At 37.0% G+C, this 20,718-nt stretch overlaps 1 protein-coding gene across 1 annotated transcript; it reads right to left on the bottom strand.

Annotated features, from left to right (window-relative positions):
- Positions 1-8,818: 8,818 nt before the first annotated feature.
- On the bottom strand, positions 8,819-18,191 carry ABHD17B (abhydrolase domain containing 17B, depalmitoylase; the record flags this gene model as incomplete). Its single annotated transcript, XM_079548431.1, has 3 exons — positions 8,819-9,038; positions 9,893-10,072; positions 17,725-18,191. The coding sequence occupies 3 exons, from the start codon at positions 18,189-18,191 to the stop codon at positions 8,819-8,821; spliced, it is 867 nt and encodes a 288-aa protein (XP_079404557.1).
- Positions 18,192-20,718: the final 2,527 nt, after the last annotated feature.

The following is a 20,718-nucleotide window of genomic DNA, read 5'->3' as shown; positions in this document are numbered from 1 at the left end:
TTCCATTGCCATGAGGAGCCAAGTCAGTTCTGGGTGTTGTCACTCAGGCCACCAGAAATGTCAACAATCTCATCATTAAGCTTTATCATTACTGGTCTAGTCCAGTGTCTTCAAAATATCAGGGACAGGGGTGGATGCAAGTATGGTATAGGAACAATGTATTCTGTTTAATTAAATTAATTTAACTAACTTCAATTCTGTTTAATTAAATTAATTAACTTAAATTAATAAATTAAGTTTAAATTTACACCACCTTTACCTCACCTCTTTTAAAAACTTTATTTTTGCATATTTTTATAATACATGTAATATTTCAGTACAGCAGAGCATTTACATAATTTATGAATTAATAGATACAGACTTATTAGGGGTGTAATCCCTCACAAATGTTTCTCCTACAGGGATGCATAATGCAAAATGCTTGGAGACCAGTGGCATCTCCATAGTACAGTATTGGTAAATAAAAGTATAGGGTGCAGCATAATTAAACACTTCAATCAGAATGAGCCACCCTCCCAACATATGATGAAATACAGGATCAGGAAAAAAGTAAATTAATTCCCCTTTGTCTCCATTTTTGCTTCTTCTTGCGTTTTCCTTCTACTTCTCTGTTTCTAAGTGTATTTGGCATTTTTCTGTCTTATACTTTCTCTAGTCAAAACTAGACCAGTGTAATTTTCAAAAACATTATATTTTATACAGTCAAAAACTCTTAGTTCCTCTTTTCCTCCCACCACCCCTGCCCCCTTCTTTTTTTTGTTATTTTGTTTTGTTTTGTTTAGTTCTGCCATAAGTACCTCTCTATTCCCGATATCTCCTTTTTTTCCTCTCTCATTCAAACATTTTGCCCTCCTTTACCTAACCAAGACCACCTTTCACTTTGTCTACAGACCCATCTTTGGGCCTTCCCGCTGTTTTCCTTTGTCTACTTCCTTCCACCCTGCAACTCTGACCTTTTTTCTTTTCCCCAGGAGGACCCTTACATTTTCCACATCCTCTCTTTCCTGTTATTTTCTTTCCCCATGACAAGAGGGAAGAGAAATGCTCAGCAGTAGAGATGTGCCTTTGTGATATTCTGTTTCCTCTAGCCTTCCGGCTACCCTTTCTCTTGGCAGCAAAACTGTATGTTGGAAAGCAGGAACAGCTGACCACGTGCTGCAACAAGTCCCTTCCTGCCTCAGTTCTGTGCACCACCAAAATGCAGCATGTGAGCCCTGGCACAGCCACAGCTGGCAACAGGTTGGGAGATTCGTAGGAGGATGCTTATGGAGCACTAAGACCAGCAGAGGGACAGCCAGACAGGGCACAAAAGGTGAGAAAAGAAAGCAGATAACAACCTGCACAGAAATGTCTGTGAGCTGCAGCTGAAGAAAAGACAACATAAGCTAAAAGACACTTTCTATACTCAACAGGTGACAATTACATACCAGAGCACTGTGTTTCAATTACAGCACTGCTACAGTGGGAACTTACAACAAGCAGGCTGGCAACACACGCCTTAGAGATCAAAAGTTACAGCTACTTCAAGTACGAGATTATTTATTTAGCTGCTTCTCTGCTGCTGTCATTTTCTAAAAGTCATTCCCTCATGTTTTAAAATGTGCCATGGCATAAGAAATCATCATCTACAAGAAGGTGTAAGCCAGAAAATACTGACGTAGATACTAAGTGATTTATCTTTTTATTTTCTTAAATACTCCTAGGATTAAAAGTAAGGGTCACTGTAGGAATCTACTTACTTTTGTCAAAAAAATCATATCAAAATGTTACAGTATTTATGAGCTAGCTTCACTAATAAATTAAAGATGGCCACTTAAATTCATCTCTAAAATATATACTGACACTTGTTTTTTCTTCTTTTAAGCAGTGTGTTAAGAATCATGGTGCTTTTGAAGTTAACCGCTTCCTTTTCTGACATACCCCTTCTCACATGTTTTTGTTCTGAATGATGGCACTGAAGAAACGCTATCAGCATAAATGTCATCTCCTTTCCCTAACAGCCTTTAAAATAAATATATACCTTAATCAATATATATTAATACATACCTTAATTAATATATATATTAATAAAAGTATTGAACTATAATGCACAAGAGCTAAATTCTACAGTTTATAAACATCAGCTCTTCTATCTACAGCAATTTGAAAGCGTGTGCCTATATGTCCAGCAATGCAGTTTCTCTGTTTAGTTCACCAGCTAATTGTTAAGCAGGATATAACAGAGGGTATCTGCAATCATTTGGACAATAAAAGGAAAATGGAGGGAAAGCTGCTGGCAGTAAGCTAGGCAAAATTATGACAGATTTGTTGTTTACCAAGTCCTGCAAAACAGAAATAAACAACGCTCACTGCAGCTTGTAGGAAATGGATTTGAACAGGAATTACTAATCTTACAGCAAACAGTGAAATTCTTGGATTCATTGCCACCACTGCCAGAATAGCATCAAGAAATTTTAAAAGGCCATAAGCAAATAATCAAACAGAAGATAAGCAAATATTAAAAGCAAGTAAGTTTGGATGCACCCTTAAACATTTCTTGTTCAGTAACTTAAGAAGGTCTGCCTGGTCTTCCTAAATAGCATCTCTGACTCCACTGTTGGAGACAGAATTCTGGGACAGACAGACAACTGATTCAACTCACAGTGGCATTTCTTATATTTGTAGTGAATTTACTGCAAGTAAGCATCTCTTGTGGATTAGCTGCTGCCTTGCTTGCATTTCTGACCCATATGTAGGTATGACAAAACTTAAGAAGGGTAAGATTATAGGGCACTGCAGAATAACTAACAAAACTGAAATTCATGCATTTGCTTAAAGTAAAGGTTTCACTGTGCATATGCATGCTGAAGCTCTACATGCAGTCTGTATACTGTATACAACTGCAATAAAACAAAATAAAACAGCTTTACGGAAGTACAGCAGGGAGAATCAGCTCTCATAATTGTAACTGAAATTGCTTCTTTAATTACAACTATGTACTGTGTAATGTGGAAAACCAAACCCCTATGAACTATACAAGAGAAGCACAGAAGAGAAAACTGAGGTCATTTGCTATGAATAAGAATCAAATTTCTGGCTGTCATAAGTACTCATAACTGACTCTCTTGAAACTACACATACACAATACCTGTCTCTAACTTAGATTCTTTTGTGAACTGACACCAGTATAGAGAAAGGTGAATATTTCCATTTATAATGGATGCTCCAAAATTAATTCCTCCTCCTTCATAATGCTGTCCCATGATATCAGAGGCAGATGTTGGCTGTATGGCAGTAGAGGCTTAACCTTCCCACAAATGTCCCATTACACGTTGTTGCTGTGCAACAGATGACTGCAGAGGGGCACTCTGACAGAAAGGCATTTGACACGGAAGTGCATGTGAAGCAGAGGCGTGTCATTGCATTCTTCCATGCAGGAAACATGGCACCCACTGACATTAATTGACAATTGCTGAACATTTATGGAGCCCAAACAGTAAACGTGAGCACAGTGAGGCAGAGGGTGGTGCATTTCTGCTGTGGTGACAGAGGGTCACTTCCACTGCTGCAGACTGTTACAAGTACAGCATGAAGGCTCCTGTTCATCACTGGCAAAAATGTGTAGTTCATGGTGGTGACCATGTCGAAAAATAGTGGTTTGAAGCTGAGAAGTTGCTCTACCAAATAACGTTGCTTGTGCTCTTTACATCTGTTGTAGCTTCCATGGCAATAAATAGGACACAGTACTTTTGAAGTCAACTACATATTTCATACAATACTTAAACACACTGGACCTCATAGTATATACACGCACTATAATTCAAAGTCATTTCTAGTTACTTATTATTCTGTTTAGCAGAGTCCTACAGACAAGGTGCCAGTTTAAATAGAAGTACTACTAAAGGTACACGTTCTCACAAACCTCATAGAAAAAGAGAAAACTCAGCTGTTGATTAAAAACTAAGCAATAATCATGAACAAGTCAATACTTCATTCACATATGAATACACTGGTACAGCTACATACTACAGCAAAAAGGGGGAAAAAAGGAATTTACTTGATTCTTATTTTCTGAAAAAAAAGAGGAATTTACTTGATTTTTATTTTATTGTCTTAAATAAGCAAGAAACATTTGGAAATGAAGCACTGTAGAAATCACTGTCATTAGTGTGACAATATCAACCACAAAACCTCTTCTTAGGCTGCAAAACCATTTTGAGGCTTTCTATTATTTTGAAATAGATTATTGTGTTAAGTTACCTTGCTAACACCTCAAGGGAAAACCTAGTAGTGATACTTTCTGAGATCAGCTCCTTTCTTTCTGGCAAAGAAATCCATTTTTATATTGATTCTTACTCTCCTCTGTTTTTAAAGCATTTCCTTCGGCAATTTATCTGAAATGAGCTAGAATTTTATTCCCTTCCATAGAAAGAAAGAGCAAGAGATGTCACCTGAAAAAATGAAGAGGAAAATGTATTATCATCATCATACAATATTATTTCTTCACAGGGAAACACTGTTTCTTTACAAATGATATTCTTTCAATACTATATCAACTCAATAAGTTTGCACGCTAACTTTTGAAGACTAGAGTGTCAAATGTTACCCAGACTATTTAAGAAATGCAAACGCAAGCCTGAGTCAGTTAGTAGCTCATAAAAAGATTTTTCACCCCTCCAGTGAGAACACAACTACTCACCCTTTGATAGAAAGTATTCAAGTGAATTAGAACAAATGTTATTATGTAATTTGACCTACTAATTTGATTTAAAAAAAAAAATCGAACTACCCCTATTTGGGCCTTTCAACTGCTTACTTCACACAAAAGTCCCATGATAACAGCTGTGACAGCAATACCAAAAAGAAGATTCAAGGCATCTCTCAAGCACTTTTCTCTTTTTAGGATTACATGTATATATAACATTCATCTTTTCACCTATCCTTCAGTAGTAAGGCAGTAATGCAAGTTCTGACACTGTCTTTGGTATAGTGTCAGGCTTTAGAACCAGTTTCCTTAACAGCCTATCAACTACTAATTGTCTCAAGTTTTTGGTTTTTCTGTAGCAGCCTGTTGCTTTCCTGCTGCCAAAAATGGAAACATCAGATGAGGAAGACAGTAAAGATAATTCTTGTAATTCAAATCTCCATTTATGAGGTGGTGTATGATGATGAGGCACAAGTGTATGTAGTGTCAACTACATAAAGATTTGCAAACCATACTTTACAAAGCCACAGCACAAGTGATATTGCAACAGATCTCTTGAGATTAGCTAGTCTGACCCGCATGCTCAGAGTGAGATCAGTTGCAGCAGTTTGCTGAGAGCTGGCTTCAGCCAAGTACTCCTAAATATAGGAACTCCACAAGCTCCTTAGGTAATCAGTTCCAGTGTTCGACAAACCTCACCATGAAAAGCTTAAAGTAAAAAAGGTAAAGGTTGATTTCCCTGTTTTGTGGGTTTTTTTGGTTGTCCTCTCAGTTGTCACTACTCCCATGCATCAGGTATTTATACACATGGAAAAGAGCCTCCTGAGCTTTTTCTCTCCAGGCTGACCAGGTCAAGCTGTCAGGCTCTCCTGTTGTGTGGGATGGTCCACTTGTACCCTTGATGCAAACATATGATGAGTACATTCATAGCTACCTGACATTGCCCAAAACTGAGTTAAATGCTCAAGTTGTCTCAGCAGCACTAAGTGGCAGGAAGAGGTCACCTCTGTGGAAATGCTGGCAAGTCTCTACTAATGAAGCCCAGGATGCTGTTCTATGCTGCCAGATCATGGTCAGCTGGTCCACCTCCTCTCAGGTCCTTCTCTACAGATCTACTTTTAAGATTGATCTTCTACTTATGCAGGATATTTTCCTTCTGTTGTCCTTAAACATTATTTTCCTTTCTTTTCCCCCTGCTCCCACTAATAATGGGACTAAGACATTGGACCATACATCAAGAAACTGTCTACAGGACCTGAAGCAGCCAGTAGTGAGAAACTGAGTAGCTAGCCCTGTGGCATGTTGGTATCCAATTAAAAGCACAAAAGTGAACATGAACAATTTTCTACTAAAAAAAATTGACAAGTGAAAGTAATACAAATTTGAAATTCACCAATAAGAGTGAACATGCACTAGATCACTTCTCTGACACATGAAGACACCAAACAGAGGGAGGTAATTTTTTTTTTTTTTTGAAGTCTGTAATTGGGAACAGGAATGCATAGGCTTTTATGTCAATGCTCATACTCCCCCAGGAGACCACATCCTTAGAGAATAGTCACAGTTTACATAAATGAAGTTGTTTTTAAAGTTGATTAGTCAAGTTTCCAGAACTGAAAAGAACTTACTGTCTAATGTCTGGCTGAAAGAGAAGTAAGACCATGTGGGACATAAAATGCGCTTTTCTTTTTCTGTAAAATATAGACATTGTCTTATTAATGAATGCTGAATCAACTCTTATGTATCATGAGACAACTGCATGTATAATAGAACAGCAGCCCATTGTTAATCTCAAAGTGAGAATTTAAACTCAAGACAAACCACCATATCAAATGTTTTCTTTCAAGCTGCAGTAGCTCAGAGTTGCCTTATACCAATCATTTCTTGCCACAGCATAACTCCCAATACAATATTGGCTGTGCATAAAAGCTATTTTAATGCCTTCAGTAAATAATCTGAAAAACTTTGGTGTAAAATATAAATCAGAACTAGCAATAATTAACTGCACATAAGTGGTCCTGAATACACCAGAACCTTTACTCACCAGTGCAATCTGGCACAGCTGCATCTACTGAAGACAAAACACTGCTAGTGTTTTGTTCTGCCTCAACAAAACACAGAGACATGAGCAGCAAAGTGGCTACACCACCTACTTTGTCCATTCAGTTACAGGGTGCTATAATATTTACCAGCAGTCAGATATTTCTTGTGATCACATTTATTTGCCTGCAATTTGCACTACTAGCAGCCAATCTGTATGACTATTTACACTTCTACATTCTTTACAGGTTTCTGAAGAAGGCTCTGAAAACAGACTTAAGTCCTTAAAAATGAAACTACTCAAGGGAAATATTTCCATCAAAATCAGAGTGGTTGAAAGCCAGTAAGAAACTGAAATCAAACTGTGTAAGTTGTACGTAAATCAGGTGAATTGCATCAGATCTATTTGAGCACATTTCTAACTCAATCTTGGACCAGGATGGAAATCAACAACCAATATTACTGTGTGACTACCAGTCTGAAATCCGAAACATTTTAAATCATGCTTGATCAGAAAGGTACCAAGTTGTTTTAGCATGAGCTTAAATATCTTTAACAACAACCAGAGAACATAAGAGAAATTCACAACTGATTTCAAAGTGAACCTTGAATTCCACAAAGAAGAATGTAAGTTATAATGAAAACTAAGTTGAACAACTGGGAGCAGTAAGAATTAAGGAGACATGGAGGTGGGAAGGTGGTCAGAGCAGTAGTTTCTCATAAACGTAAGATGTGCCAATAAAATTAGCTGTAGGTTACTACTCTAATTTTCCGTTTTTCCTTTTCTGGCTTTTAAAAAAAAAAGACATGAAGAACAACAAGTACTTGGAATATTGTTTACTGTTAAATCAACACATCTGAAAGTTTTCACAATGTGATGCTACATTTAATTATACAATAGTCTGAGTCACAAAACAAGCAGAACAATTAAACTACATAAGGCCTTGAAATTAGAAGCACAGTGCGTATTTTCAGATTACCCATTTTACAAATAGGCTACATAGTTATTTTTCTCATATTTTTTATTCAAGCAAAATGCATTCAAGGAAAGGCAACTTACAAAGTTTATTTTAGTATGACTTAACAAGAAAATGTCAACATTCTTGCCCCTCCTCCCGCTCTTGTCTAGGAGAGAGCAATAAGTAAAATTTCCATACAATACTAAAAACCAAGGAACTTTTACACTAAACATCCAAAAGTAAGTCTGAACAAACTGCAACTTTCAAATTTTATTACAAAGTTAAATAAACTTCCAGGTTCTTCCTACTGAAACACTGCATCTCTATACAATCAGTGTTTGAAACTACATTGTCCACAAAGCTTTCTAGGTTTTAAATGTTCAATTTGTTTCAAAATAGTACTTAGTGGCCTCAGTAGCAATCATGTAATGATCTTTAAGTTGTAACAATGACAATTTTGACATTATTTTGGCAAGATTAGGGCAGCAAGAAGATGCACGAGTAAATTTGTCCCTTTCAAGTTATAAAACAGCACAAGGACAAAACAGAACAGCTGAAGTAAAACTAAGCACAGAAGATATAAAAAGATATGGAAAGACCTAATTTGATCCCCTCCCTCTATAACAGGGCACAGGTCATTTCCAGTGATGCTTCATTCTTACTACATACATGAATAATTGCTCAAATTGCATGGCTATTGCATTTTTACAGGACAACTGCTTAAAAGTCTGGTTTTAAATTTACATCTGAGAAACAGAGTAAGTCACAGTACATTTTGAGCTGTTTAAAAAATATTTATAAACTTGCTTTTAATATGCTAGAGCATTTGGCAACACTTTTACAGCATTTGATTTTATATAATTAAAATTTCATACAGTACTTGTGTTTTTTTTAAATCTGTAAAGAAAAATCTCACAGAGTAATACGAATTGCCAACCTTGACTGATGATGCAATTCCAGTTAACAATACTGGCATCAAAACCTTCACTAATTATGTTGACAAATCATTACCTGTACATCTGATGAAGGCAACAAACCTGATTTGAAAACACAACCTTCAGGTTTTATGTTATGTACTTGTCAGGGTGTGCAGTTCTGCAGTGAAATGAAGAAGCACGTAAATATACAAAGGAAATTACAAATTCACCAGTTCCTGCGACACAAACCGTTTTAATCTTTCAAGATATTGTCCATAGAGCTCCACATCATTATGGCCTGCTCCTTCTACCCACAGTGGCTCTACAGGTCTCTGGCAACGTTCAAATAAGGCTAGGCCATGTGAAAAGTCAATTACTTCATCTTCAGTCCCATGGATAATTAACACAGGAGATGTTATCTTAGAAATTTTGTCAATGCTGTAAGAAAAAGATTGTTTCTATGAGTGCAGTCAGTTTTATTATAACTTCTTTGAAGGACCAGAGACTCTTGAATTCACTTTTTAATTACATACTCTAGTTTTAACTACTTAATTTTGGAACTGTTTAAATAAAAAAAATAGATCTTATCAACACTCTGGAAACCATCGTAGCAGCACATTTAAGCTAAACAGAAAGGACAAACACTCCCAGAAACTAGTAGAATTGAATAACTCAGCAATTCGAAAGTGATATTCATTACTATGTTCATTAAAAACATGAAGCTTAAAAATATTTATTGAAATATATACTGAATCAGTTATAGAGCAGATGAAATTACTACTTCAGATGTTTTCAATAAAAAAAAAAACACATGCTTTTCAGAACTAAAATAGTTTTGGCTCTTTATGTTAAAGTTCTTAGATCTTTGAGCCAAGTGTACCAGTTCATAAGGGTAAAATAGTGACAGTTCTGAAATACATGACAGTTTACTATGCCCCATTTTTCCCAGTCTTTAATACTTATTGAAAAACATGCAGAAGGCTTCCTTTGCAGTTACTCAGATTAGCAACTTACTAGAAGAGAACTGCTTATCGTTGTTAGAGGTATTATGGGTTACACAGAGGAAAACTAATCACTCTTCAGATATCCACAGCAACAATTAGAGATGTGAAAAACCTTAAAGATTTAAGTAGTTCTACAAACTCCTTCAAATAAAATGTTTCTTGTTATCTACTCCAGTTATCCTTTAAGCCTTTAAAGAACATTCTGAGAATTTATTATATTACCATTTCCCTAATACAAAGTCTGTGTAATTGGAAAAAAATACATGCAAAAAAAATCCCACAACTTACTTTGGGAATGCATCAAAGCAATAGGTCTTCTTTGTATCAGGAAAAGCTACTCGCATTCCTGAGGTCAGTGGAGAATGTAGGATTACAGCAGCACTTTCATACCTAGCAGCAAGATCCACAGATGGTACTGTTCCTATACTTTGGCCATATATAATCACATTTTCAGGGCGGATTCCGTACCTAGAAGATCAAGTAAGTTAATAAAAAGGCATGTAAAGGGAAATAAACAATTTGTAAAAAGGCAAACAAACCATTTTCATACACTAATCTTTCCTGAGGAAGATAAAACTGAAGCTAGAACAAGAAAGCATATTTTAAGATCATTGCTGAGGTAAAAGGAAGAGTTAGTTTGTATTTGCAGCACATTTCTTGCCTTAAGAAAGAATGATGCTTTAGATTTTGAAGCATAGACTTCAGAATGTTGTTGCAACTTGTGAACTAGTTGAGTATCTTCATTGGTAACTCCTGTGGAGCTACAATAGGAATTAGAGCCTCATTAAGTTTATATTTATCATTACTTAGAGGATAGCCAAGCATGCAAAAAATGTTGTCAGTTTTACTCATCTGTTACCTGGTAAAAACTGCAGGATGGTGACATCCTTCAACTTCATGAAACATAAGGCATGCCCTTACAGCAGACAATTTTGGACAATGTCCAAAATACTACATGTTCTCTGTAATAGTGAGATGCTTCTTTCTGATTGGTCTGGTATTTGAAACACAGGTTAGAAAAAAATATTTCAGCTAATACCATTAACATATCCCAGTAAGCAGTACAAAGCTCAGGTCAATTTCCTCTCCCTCTAAGGGAGGAAAAAAAAAGTCTTTTTCCTGTAACTGAGGTAGACAAAAGTTGTGAAACATCTAGCTGCACCTATTCAGATCAAATCTAATGTGTTTTTCTGCAGTAATGTGGATGCAAGTATGATCTGATTGCCAAGCAACACAACAGTACTGGAAAAATCTGAGCAAAATGTTACACTGGCAAGAACAGCACCCACAGCAGAAAATAAGTACTGACACACTGCAAAATACCAGCAAAGCATTTTTACAGCAGATTGGATCTACAGAAGTGTCTATATGGAAACCTGTAGTTTATGTAGGAGAGGAAGTACTTTAAATAGAGATACTGCACTGCATTCAAAAGCAAAACATAAGTCATTCTAATGTATTATCAGAAGTTTGTTAGCTCTCTAATTTACGCTAGACTAGCCTAACAGTGCTATGGAATAGCATATTGTAATTCTAATGTTTGACAAGATTCCTAGGGGAATGGACAACTGTTTTCATTTAAAGTTAAGGAAGGTTCAGCCATTACCTTCTCTACAATAAACACATGCATCTTCTTTGCAAAAGATGAGAGATCTGTACCAGCTAAGATCACCCATGCTCAGAGTTCTCAAGCTGATTAGCATAACTCCATAAAATACAAAAATTGAGATAACAAGAAATTGTTCAAGATTCCATAAAATATGAATGGATGTCTGTAGAACAAGTACTTCTCAAGAATTTACAAGACATTCAGCACAGACATGCATAGATACCATGAAAACTTAATGTTTCCTAGAAAGAGTTTCTAAAATACAACCAAATTAAGAATTCTAAAATACCAAGATTTAATCATCAGTTTTATGTTACTGGCAAGCTCTCTATCTCAAAACAGTTCTCAGAGCACAGCAAAAAGACCCAAACACCTAGCATTCCTATTAAGAAGACTTTCTCAGAATTCCAACATACTACAGAACAATGAATTAATGCTTTGAAATGTAAAAAAAGATGCAAAGTCTTATTTCTTTATCTATACTGAAACACTTGAAAACAGAATAAGTCTCCTAAAACAGCACATTTTTGCATTCTGGAAATACAATGTCCTTCTATCCCCATTTACAAATCAGAACAAAGTCACACTAAATAAGTGACACAGTGTGTTCTTAGTGTGACATCAAACTTGTGCAGTAAATGATCACAGAACACCACCTTGCAAACCCATCACACATTTTCACCAGTATTAGACACTACAAGGTGAAGACTACTGCACGAAGCTTTAAAGCAAAAAATGAACATTTTTCATTGTATGTTCTCCATTGCCTTTATTATTCTTCTTTGGATCCAAATATCAGCTACAAAAAGTAATGCAGGAATAGTGCTTACTATATTTGGATTAAAGTAAACCTTTTCTGCACCACAGCCCGACTGTCTTCACAGCACCACTCAAACAGCTTTTACAGTCTGGAAACAAAAATAGTTAAACCTATAACCAGCAGTGGCAGTTTAAAGCAGCTAGATTTTCAAATATTCTGGTATGAAAAATTAGCAAAAAGCCCCTTGAAATCCAAATAACAGTATCAGTAGTATCTGTTTCTCTATTTTCCCCCTTCCCCTCTCCACTCTTTCCTCACCTCCCACTCCTCAAAAAAGAAGTTGAAAGAAAAAGAGGAGTCCAAACATCCTTCAGTTCCTCTCTCCAAAGTATCACCTTCTAGCTTAAAACTAAAAAGCTCTGCGAGATGAAGGCTGCTAATAAATTCCTTCTCCATAGGATTAATTAACTCTTCCTTTTGGCAGTCCCATACTGGTAAATTCCAATAAATTTCATAGAAAGTTATTGAATGTCCAGGTTCTAATTTGGGATAACAGTTAATAAGTTAATAACTTCATAATCCAATGATTCTTTTATTGCTATGAATTATTAACTAAAAATTTCCTGTTCCTCCAGAATGAAAAGTATGAAATCAACAGCAAATGTAACAGTGATACAGTCCCTTAAGAATTGCAGGCCATCCTGAGGAAGGGGAAGTTATAGAGCTATATGCTGAAAGCACCTATCCAGGAGACAAGAGCTCAGACACTTGCCATGAAAACTGCTGGCATTTTTGAAAACTCATTACATTGATCACAGTAGTAATGCATGCTATTGCCTATTAAGGAAGTTGTAGATAACTTCATTTAGACAGACAATTTTTTTGTTGGTGGTGATAATTGTGAGGGCTTTTTGGTCACAATCACATACATCACAATCATAATGGACTTCAAAAAAAAAAAATGAAAGCAGCAAAGAGATGCACATTCTCAGAGAAAGCAGCCTTGCACAGTGACAAGTTACTCAGGACTGAATTTAGCATAAAATCTAGACATTTTCCACAGCACAAGGGCTGCCAAAACATTGTTTTCCCAGAGCAACTGAGATTTCAATTCCTTTCAACATCTGATTTATCCTTTAAGTTTACGTACCCAAGGGCTACCTTCCAGAACACATGGAACTTGATGAGTGGTACTTTCACAAAAGTAGATTTAACCCTGCTCACAAGTTTGCTAACATTCACACGCATCACATTAAAGGAATAGGTTAATGTCACTACTAAACTATGCAATATTGCCAAAGAGAACAGTACTTTCCTACTTTGATTTTCAGCATGTTGCCCTCATAGGTCTCCTCTAACTAGCTTAGGACAGAGTACTAATCCCTTCTGGGAGTAGAGCAGCTGCTTTTCTGCTCATTTGTGCAGGCTGTCCTCATAGAGGAGTAATGACTTGACAGAGGAGGAAACAAGGAAAGAGCAAACCAGTATACCACTAACTGTATCATCACACCACTTCCTAGTACTAGTAACCCAACCTAACATATGGTTTTATTAGTCACCCTTATCTACTCTTCTGCAAGCCTACAAATGATGGTCCCTTGTAATAGAGGCACCCTGATCTCTCCTTTCTAATCTTCTCACCTTCTGGTAAGAAAAGAACTCAAGTTCTAAGCAGCACAAAATATTCTTCTCCCTCCTGTGTGACAACCTTCGCAAAGTGCTGTAGCAAGAACTCCTTTACTGTTTCCTTTATATTTGTCTCTGTAAATAAGACCTTTTCTACGCTTATCTTAGTGACAGTCTCTTATTTTTCTACTCTTCTTATTTAACATACACATTACTGTGATATAGAAATCTTGCAGTTTGGAAGGTTAAAGTTACCTTTAACAACTAAAAAATAATCAGAAGTTAATATGGTGTGCAATGTGGACCCCTGGAATATCTGCCATTTTGCCCTTGACACACCCAAGGGAGACAGAAAGCAGTTTATCTTATTATCTCCAAAGTACTGCCATTGATCTTGAAGACTTGCTCCCTTTACAAGACAAAGCATTGGTACAACCAACCTTAACAGGGTGCATTTTCAGTAATCTCTCTTAGGTTCCTACTAACAAAGACGTGCAGTAGATGTTCTAGAGAGGCTACTGTTTGTTAGATCAGTACAACACTGACAACAACTGACAGCACTGCTTGGGGTAGATGAAATAAGGAGAACATCCTAAGGGAGTTTTAAATGCACATTTCAGAACCTTTTGTCATTATGTACATAACACATGAAATTACAGGTGCAAATTGCAGAACATGAAGGACACAACATCCCTAACTATCGACATTCCAGGCTATGAATTAAATTCATGAGATTAAAACTCTTGCTCAACTCAGAGGCACCTTTCCTTTCTGTGTATGTAACAACGTTGCCAGAAAGGTTGAAAGAAGCAAGTTTTAAGAGAGGTAAGGCAAGTGCATTGATCATGCATGTAGTAATCAACAAGACATATCTCCTTTATCTCTTTCAAGATAGACTGGCCTTTTACAGACCATATCAGTAGAATGTATGTATGAGTAGCATTGAAAGATTATTATCACAGTAAATCAAGGACATTTTTGCTCATCAGTTTAAAAGTGCAATCTGTCTAAAAATATTCTAAGTTTAGGCAAAGAAATAGCCCTTCTCCTAATGTGCACCAAAAGTAGTATGAGAGAATGATACTTTTGAATGAAAAGTGTAATATGTCAATTTTCAAAAGAATACTTTCAGCCATCATCAGAATAGATCTGAATTAAGTTTGAGTTGTGGATATTCTATCCTTTTTGACACATCAGTGTGACAGTGAAATCCTTCAGCTTTTAAAATATTGTTTGATCCATGGTAGGAAACAGTGGCAAGGTAGCTTGACTTCTTAAAGATAAATCTCATTATGAGTCAACCTTGGCATGTCTTGAGGTTTCTGAATGAGCACCACTTGCCTTGCATTTGCCTGGGGCTGGTTAAACCTTTCCACCCTTCCTAGTGTGTCATCAAAGGCATTCAGAGACCAGAGCAGCAGAAGATGGGCGTATCCCAAAATGACTGCTTGCATTTCAACACTTTGTAGCTATGACCGTCAGAAAAAGAATGTTCTCACTTGTGGCTTTTATACAGTGCCATGAAGATGAATATGCAATACTGTGCATCTTTCCTAAACACCATGGTAGTGAATCACCTTGCCATCTCTCACAGTCAGCATCCACAAGAACAGCTACTGTGTCCAACCGAAATATTAAAAGCAGACAGATTCCGAGTTGTTCTTGTTCTTTATTTTCACTTCTCCTCCTCTGCTCCACTGGCAAATAGTTCTCCGCATTCATCTACATGCATGATAATATTCATGTATCTTTGGAAGAACCTCTTTTGAGAAAATGGTGTTGTACTAATCTGAATTTCACCCTGAATATTACTTCAAAGACTATTTCTACTCCCTGCAGGAAAGCACTGCCCATCAGGAAAGTTCTTCCAATAAATAACTAATGTCTTTAACACAAGCAGCAGTTCTGACTGTAGAATGATGTCCACATGAGAATTTCAGTTACCCCAGATACTTCTGTTTCCTTTCCAGAGCCTCATTATCAGCAAGTCAAGACTCAACAAGATCAAGCCAACCTCTCCATCTCCCACATATTTCAATGCTGGATTCTGTGATCCCATTTCTCAGAAAAGAGAATGGAGGAAGCTGAATGACTGTGATAAACCTTCAACAGATGTAACTTCTCTATTTCTTTCTTTGTCCAATCACATAAAGAATGAGGCATGGTTTGTAGGCCTACATTTGCAAGACATGGACTTTTCCTATCAAAAGGAACTTCAAAGAAGTTACATTTACCCTACAAAGAACCCATAGAACTAAATTTGCTTTTACAGAACACTGATTTCATAAAGCATTAAAGACAATGCCAGTGTAACACTGACAGAACAGGCTACACTAGAACAATGAATCAGCATTGCAGCAAATGCTTAAGATTGCATTCTGATCCTGATATTAACTAGTAAAGAGCAGCTGAGCACTGCTTCAGGGCTCAAGAGAACACTGGCAACCATACTGTATGAACTAGTACATCCAGAATCATGTACTGAACTTCACTGTATTCCACTCAGCATTCAAACACAAAAGCAAAACCAGGATTTCCAGCTGGAAAGTTGTTGAAAGTAGAAAGTGAAAGCTAGTAATAATAATCACTTTTTAGTCAATGAAATAAGTTCATACTTAGATATCTAACCTAGCTCTAGATACTTAAATATTTCTACACAAAGTTTTGACATAAAACATCTCACAGGAGCAAATAGGCTCAAGGCAGAATCATTCCTGAGTAGAAGAAGGAAAGTAAAAGGGAAGGAATACGCATTTAGAGTCATATACCCCTCTCCTTCCCTACAATGGCTGTCCAGCTCATTGCAGCCTTTCAGTACCTAAAGGGAGCCTACAAAAGGAGGGGAATCAACTCTTTGAAAGGGTAGATATCAGCAGGACAAGAGGAAATGGTTTTAAGTTGAGGGAGGGAAAAATGAGGCCGGATGTTAGGGGGAAGTTCTTTACAGAGAGACTGGTGAGGTACTGGAGCAGGCTGCCCAGAGAGGCTGTGGATGCCCCGTCCCTGGAGGTGTCCAAGGCCAGGTTGGATGGGGCCCTGGGCAGTCTGGTCTAGTATTAAATGGGGAGGTTGGTGGCCCTGCCTGTGGCAGGGGGTTGGAGATTTATGATTCTTGAGGTCCCTTCCAGCCCTGGCCATTCTGTGATATATTCAGATGGGGTATTGTTACGAGCTATAACCTTATTTGATTAGGAAAGATATTGTTCGAGAATGGAGGGGAGAACTCAAATTGCCATTGTATTTCCTTCTAAGTTTTCCATACAGAAACTATTCAAAGATGATGTGGTGAGAGCGGGGGAGGAGACAGTTACCAACTAGCTTAAGTCCAATTTCTGTAGTTTGAGTATTCACAAGAGTTTTGCTTTAAATTTGACAACTCATGGCAAGAAAATGCTGTCAAGATGAAGAAGTGGGCTTTATTTGGTAGCTGTATCACAGCATGTGTCTATAGTATTTACCTTACTGTTTCACCATCTGTAAAGCTTAGAACACAGGCTCTGGAAACATCTTCTCAGCTTGGGATTTTATTTTACCTTGTCCAGTTTTAATCTGTGCTAACAACAGCAATTCAGATTCCTGGGCTTCGTTCCTACCATAAGGTAGTTATGTAGATTAATTACCTCCTCTCTCAGACACCATACTTTGCTAAAATAGCTTTCTTTATAAAAACAAAAAGCTTTCTACCTTCTGGAAATGCTGTAGCTACTAGTCTGAATTTTGAAACAATGGAAGTCTGAACACTCAAAGACCATTAAATCTGAAAAATAAACTTCTGTTTTCTCTTACCCATTATACCAGTAGGTCTGTGACTGGGGAATCTACTATAGATTTTTCTTCTCCTCTAATACTGTCAACAAAGGGGATCCTTAATTAGGACAGTAAGGGCTATATTTGAAACATTCAAATAACATCAGGTGACACCTTACTAAACTTCATCCCATTTCAGTTTCTCAAGTATATCAGTGCTAAATACTGATATTGCTCAATACTAACAATACCTTTGTTACAAGATATCACCAGTCTGCTTTGATATGAGTAAATTAATCACAAAAAAAAAGCATTTCTGTTTCATTTACCAATGCAGAATAAGCACAGCGATTTAGAAAGCATACTGTAATGTCTTACCTTGTCCTAAGAGCCACCCAAGCAGCATCAATGTCAGCATACAGATTCTTTTCTGTTGGCTTGCCAGAGCTTGCACCATATCCAGAATAATCATATGAGAATATGTTGCAATTAATCCGTGAACCCAGTCCTATGTAAAAGCTGCTCATCTGACCTAGGTCAACAGCATTTCCATGCGAGAAGAGCAAAGTATATTTGGCGTTAGGTGAGCAACGCACAAACATACAGGCAATCCTGTTACCTTTACTTGTTCTAGTCATGAAGCACTCAATAGCATCTTTTTCTCTTGATGAATACTGCCAGTCTGCTCTCTCTGAGAGATGCAAAGTCCAGCGGCTACCACTTTCGTCACACATCAGAGTGTATGTGGGATCAGGAGGTAAGAATGCCAGTTTGGAAGCAATTTTCCCTGGGCATGGTGGACAACAAAACAGGCAACACAGTTCACTGAAGGAAAGATTATTCATCTTCTAGTCTGAAACGGGAAGAGAGAATGGTATCAGTTTCTAGTTATATTGTGACATGAAAAGAAAAAACCTCACTGAAGTTGTAAGTTCAACCTTCTTAGAAAATAACATTGAAATTTAGTGGAATTATTTAAACAAAACAAAAGCTTAAGTATATGTGTAAATTTCTATACAGCACTTTTTTGTTACTAGTAGCATCTTCAGAATTACCATATTATTACAGAAGAGTGGTAACTCTTAAGCACTGCTAGACACTGGAACTGCTTAGGCCAAGAACAAGCATGAGTTTTAGTTTCTTTTGAGGCTACTCACCTCAGAGCAACAGAAGCACTCACTCCCTTGACATACTGGCATTATAAAAAAGCAATTAAAGCACACTGCGGTATTTGCAGGATATCAAGATCACTCAGATTCATTCCTACAGCCACAAACTGATACTATTCTTCCCATATAATGACAATACATTCTCAGTTTGAGTCACAAAGTCTTGCAAACAGTTATCATCAGTGCAAGAGTTGCACAAAGGTCAAAAAGAGACTCTTCTACTGCCTAGCAAGCACTTCAGACCTTCACCCCTCTAAAATCCGGCTGTAAACTATTCTTAGCTCTGCATTCTGTTTGACAACATTTCCAACTCCCTTAAAGTGGTTATCAGCTAAGTTCCTCATTTTGCACATCGGAATTGGGGTTATGTTATCAATCTTAAAGAAATTACTTTTTATTCCATGTTTTAACAAAAACACTCCAGACATACTGTAACACAAATAACTGACAAAGCAAAATAACCTATACTATGAATTCAAAGCACTTAATAGGGAGGGGAGAGGGAGTTTGAAAAAGAGCAAAATAGACACAGACCTAAAGCAAGCTAGTTAACAACATTGCTGCCCTGATGAAGAGACACTGAGCCCTCCTAATTTACAAGGCTGAGAAGGAAGAGGAAAAGAAATCTTTATTGTGACAGTACTTTTCCCTTGAAGGTTGGAGAACGACAATCTGCCAAGAACCATGAAGTACATCAGCACACCTAGCATAAGTATTTACTTTCCTGTTGTGAACACATCTGATGTTTTATCTCAAAGAACTTTTCCACCCCAGCTCTACTACAGGTCTCATGCTCAGTTCCTATTGGTCATGCAAACGGAAACTCTCCTACAATTTCATGTACCAGCTTTGACAGCTAGAGTCAAGCTTAAAAACAGGAATAACAACAACAGAAAGCCTACTTCTGATGTCACATTCCCTTGTGGTTTCAGGCAACAATTCCCTTGTGTCAATCAACAATAAAGTCTTACTGTAACTGTGATACCTGGCAACATCAAAATACATTTCAGTCTGTTCTTTAACTTGCACACACTTCACTTTGGAAAAGTTTTATTGGGCATTGCCATAAGAACTTCTGAATACAGATGACTGAACAGTTAGCCTTATTTTGACTGTATGAATGGTCTCTTCCCTTAGTACAATGTGTGACACTCATATAGAACTACACAATCATAGAACATATTTGTTGAGAACTAAATCACAGCAAGTCTAATAAACAAGATGTGTGTTTCTGAAATATTACTGCTCCTTGTGAAGCATAAAACAATGGCTTGGTTGTTCTTTTTTTGTCCCCCAAAACTGGTCAGGTGTTTTCACCCCAAGTCTCTAGTTTTCTTCAAAAGAAAGGGAAATCACAGAGTTGTCAACGTAACCAGTTACAGGAGAATGGGGCCCATCAGCTGCCATGAAAAGGTAAGTTATCTCTTAATGAACAGATCTGGAGTATACGACCTACCAGTTAAGGAAATAGACTCATGTATTAATGCAATAAGCAAATTAGTCACTTAACTTGTAATTGCTCATCTGCTCTCTTTCAAGTGACATTATTGGACATTACTTTCAACATGCAAATAAAGACAAGTGAGAAAGACCTACCAAAGATGTCCAGAGACTTTCAAAAGGCTTTGAACATCTTATGCACAAGAACAGGTAAATATTTATTTCCTGCTTTATGTCTCTCATGGCTGTGAGCACCAAAGGAACCATTTTCTTCACCTTAATCAGAAAGCTCATATTCGCAGACTTTGAACAACAGTGTTGTTGTAATACTTCAAGAGGCTTTTTTAGTTCTGCAAACATCACCAATTACTCAGTATTCAATCACACCTCTACTTCTATAGAAACTATTAAATTGAGTATTTTTTTCCCCACTTTTCCAGAAAATTTGAATGTCAAAGCTAGATAATACAGTGTACTTTATGATGGAGGGAAGTATTTTCATTTCATTGGAAAAAATGTAGCAGTACCTTCAAAGCTAAGGTACAAACAGCCTCTTGTGTCCAAGAATAGATGACTGCATTCCATTCCAACATAAAGTAATAACTGCAAAACTTCTTACTTCCTTTATAAACCACACGTCAGAAAGAACTGAAGCCAGGAGTTTACGTTGTTTATAACCATAAACAGCCCTGCAACACTACAAATAAGATTTCACACAAAGTATTTGCTATCTGTTGCAATTTTAACTGGTCTGTGGAATTCA

Source organism: Tetrao urogallus (genome assembly GCF_951394365.1).
Source record: "Tetrao urogallus genome assembly, chromosome: Z".
Classification (NCBI taxonomy): domain Eukaryota; kingdom Metazoa; phylum Chordata; class Aves; order Galliformes; family Phasianidae; genus Tetrao; species Tetrao urogallus.
This window is presented reverse-complemented; position numbering and strand designations above follow the sequence as displayed.